This window comes from Gasterosteus aculeatus, chromosome X (assembly GCF_964276395.1).
Source record: "Gasterosteus aculeatus chromosome X, fGasAcu3.hap1.1, whole genome shotgun sequence".
In the NCBI taxonomy this organism is placed as follows: Eukaryota; Metazoa; Chordata; class Actinopteri; order Perciformes; family Gasterosteidae; genus Gasterosteus; species Gasterosteus aculeatus.
The window spans coordinates 7074902-7078355 of NC_135698.1; the positions used below are offsets into that span (position 1 = coordinate 7074902).

The 3454-nt window shown below is 48.8% G+C and overlaps 1 protein-coding gene across 1 annotated transcript in view; it reads right to left on the reverse strand.

Annotated features, from left to right (window-relative positions):
• LOC120808908 (FYVE, RhoGEF and PH domain-containing protein 4) overlaps nt 1–2798 on the reverse strand; it is a 34219-nt gene extending 31421 nt beyond the window's left edge. The window contains 1 exon segment of the mRNA XM_040162219.2: nt 2594–2798. Within this exon segment, the coding sequence (XP_040018153.2) occupies nt 2594–2666 (73 nt within the window). The 5' untranslated portion in view covers nt 2667–2798.
• Between the last annotated feature and the right edge of the window lie 656 nt (nt 2799–3454).

Consider the following 3454-nt stretch of genomic DNA (forward strand, 5'->3'; position numbering starts at 1 on the left):
GCCGAATGTAACGACGACTGCGCCTCAGGACAGGAGGCTGCTCTGAGACCTGCTACACTGCTGCTGCTGTAAGGGTGTAAAAAACAGCAGCGCAGAGGAAGGCACGTCACCCGACCACACTAACACCTCCGCGTCTTGTCCTTCCTCTCACGGATGGGAAGCCCGTCATTTCGCAAAGGTGAGACAGAAATGTTGGGTAACACATTGCCCCACGTCCTCCTCTCTGTGAAGATACTTCCCCAAAGTCCTTCTCGGTCCAATGGTCCATGACCAGATTTCTCCGCGCTCGTACTGAGCTTGAGAAGTACAGTAGCTCTCTGAGAAGAGCTTTATGGGCTAACAATGACAGTCAGGGAGGGGGGAAATGGGGGGGGGGGGGGGATACACACTGCAGTCAGGAAGCTGTTGCACCGGCTGAAAACACAGCGGATATTTGGGCTTCTTTTGATTTACTGCATTGTGATAGAAGCCAGTAAACACTGACAGCGTTGACCGAGATTTTTAAACATTACGTATTAGTGGTTTCAAATGGAAGCATCGGTTTCATGGACAATCTGAAAATAAACTGATGGATATGTTTTCGTATTGATTTAGAGTTAAAAAACATCATGGCCGGTTCTTGTGTAAGTGGATGGTTGGTTTGTTGCAAAGGGGCACATGACTCTGCGTGGGACCCCAATCACACGGTGCGTTCAAAGGTCCCCCTGCGCAGTGGGGGAAACATGTGTGAGCCTGTACCTCCACCTACTGGAGCAAACGGAGCACACCCATCCATCCAGCCTCAGCCGTTGGTTCCAGAAACCGACTGGACTATTTTTGTTGTTGTTGGTTTTCCTCGAGTTTTCTGTAAGCAAGCGGCACATTTAATCATCATAATGTCCCACTGACAGAGCTGGCCAAACGTGTTCTGTATCTTTACTCTTGACCAAAGGGAAGTTTCACTTAAAAAACTTTGTAGTTGTACAGAACTAAACCGTTGAAAGCAGAACTTCACAATGTAATATTTATTGGTTGCAGCTGTTGGCCGGCAACCCCAACACATCGATAACCACTGCATCTTCTCACACAGGAGCACCTCTGTGTTCTATTAATATGGTAGTATAGGTTTATAGCTAACCAGCTAAAACACACCCCCAAAGACATTTTTCCAGGACTGCCGTTCCTTCTACAGTAAAGTCCGCCAAAGTTGCAAAGTCACACTCAATTTGAACTTGACCTTTTCATTTCTGCTGGCATGAAGTCGCTCTAATCCGGGCTGCGGCGGGTGGGTACGCGAAGCCGCACGCAGCAACGCGCGGCCATGTAATAACAAATCATCTTTGATGCGTCATGAACTGGGCTGCACAGGGGAGCCACTATTAACTCAAGTGAGTTAAAGCCATTAGAGGACAAGGAGAGCGTTGAGCCGGCTGATGAATGAGCACCAGTGCAGCAAAACAATAGCAGAAGCGGTAAGCTGGGGGGGCACACAGCATCGGATTCATTCAGTCCCACTTGCCTTTTTGTTTTAGCCGACTGAAAAACAAACAGAGACATTGTTGGGACACAGCAGCTGTCCTCGCAATAACAGCTCAAAACTATTCGTGACCCCGAGCTATTCGCGCTACAAACACAAATTAAATACCACTACACACGAGAGTGATAATAGAATGGATTCGTTTAGTATTTCCCATTTGCTCCAGAAAAATAAACCAAGATGGATATAAATAATAACATTATTGTCAACACAAAAAGGAGGCCTGCGGACTTGCGTAATGTAATGCAGCTTGTTTACTGTAGCCATGATGGTGAAACATGCCGGATATGCGGCCAAGATGCCGGATCATTGAAGTTGTCTGCGAACCAAGTGAAATGTTGTACCAAGACACCTACGCTGCTGGCAAAACTGTGTGAGTCACGAGCAAACACAAGGCAAAGTTCACTTCACGCTGCCGGCATGGTGCGGTGTGTTCGCACAAGCAGTCCTCAGGAGTTGCAAGATAAGACGAAGCTCACCGTCATGCTCAAACAGCACGCGCGGCAGGAGCCCTGACTTTGTACTTGGATCACAGTTTTGGGAGTATTTTACACTGCGTACTTGGAATTAAAAGCCTGCGCAAACGTTGAGGCCTGCAGGGACACCCATGTTAAAATAAAACTGCACTGGGGGGGGGGGGGGGGGGTCAGTTGCATCCTGAGAAGAAGAAAAAGAAGGAGGACTAGAGACAGGAGGGGCCCTCAGGGCGAGACAGGCTCGGGCTCGCCTTTCAGAGATGGTATGTAAACAAGGGATATGCTGTAGGTGTGTGTGTGTCACAGTCTGGCCATTTTACGCTTTCCCAACGATTAAAAACAAAAAATCCAGAACCCTGAGTCACCAGCAGCCCAGTTAAAGACCCCACAATCCGTAGTAATCCTTTTAACTAATGCTCTTACTGCACAGGTGCGAGAACGGGGACATTCCCACAAGGGGTCACTTTGAAAATACAAGTACGTCATGTCAAAGCAGCGTGAAATAAATGGCGTTAATGGTATTAAGGCGCGTGGGGGGGGGGGGTTGTAATAGTTTGTCAAGTCGCTTGCGTGGTGTCCCGCATTCCTCAGGTGAACTCACCTGCTTCCTGCGGCTCCGCGGCGTCCAGACTCTGTGTCTTCTTGCGAAAAGCGACCCTGTTGAAGCCGTCCATTCTGCCACGAGCCCTCGGGCCCCGCGAGGCATCGAGGTGCGCGAAAGGTGAAACGCCGCTCAAGAGGCCACCGGAACTAAGCGACCATCGAGGAAACGCGGCGGCCTCCTTGCTGCTTCGGGGGGCGAAAAAATCAGTTCACTCGCCCAGCCGCGCGCGCGCGCGCGGGCGCCCGCCCGCCCGTGTGCGCCTGCGCGGGTCAATGAGTAACCGCAAGTGAACAGCTGTACACATGTGTCGATTTGACTGCGAAGCTGCGGAAACTTCTCTCTGAGCAAAGTCACCTTGGTGGGCGGGGGATCTCCAAAAGACCCCCTCCGCGCGCACGCACACACACACACACACACACACACACACACACGCACGCACGCACGCACGCACACACACACACACACACACACACACAGACACACACACACACCTGTGCATACTGCGGTTTTTTGCATAATAGTTAGGAAATGTTGGGCATTCAAGAAACAGACCAGTGGAAGACATTTAATAAGACAAGAGCTAACATGAAGATGACTTGTTGAGTGTAAGATACACTCAACACACTGATGATCTTCTTACTATCAGATGTAATAAACTGATGTATCTTCTTACCTCATCCGTTTCCTGCAACATTTTGCTGCTTTTCTTTGTACTAATTATGATCACAAATAATACTGATTCATGTCTAACCTCTGCTGATTTTAAAAACAGCTCTGAACCTATGTTCGGTGTGAATGCATGGATACAGAGTTCATTTTTGTGTAGTTTAAAATACAAAACAAAAAGTCTCACACAAA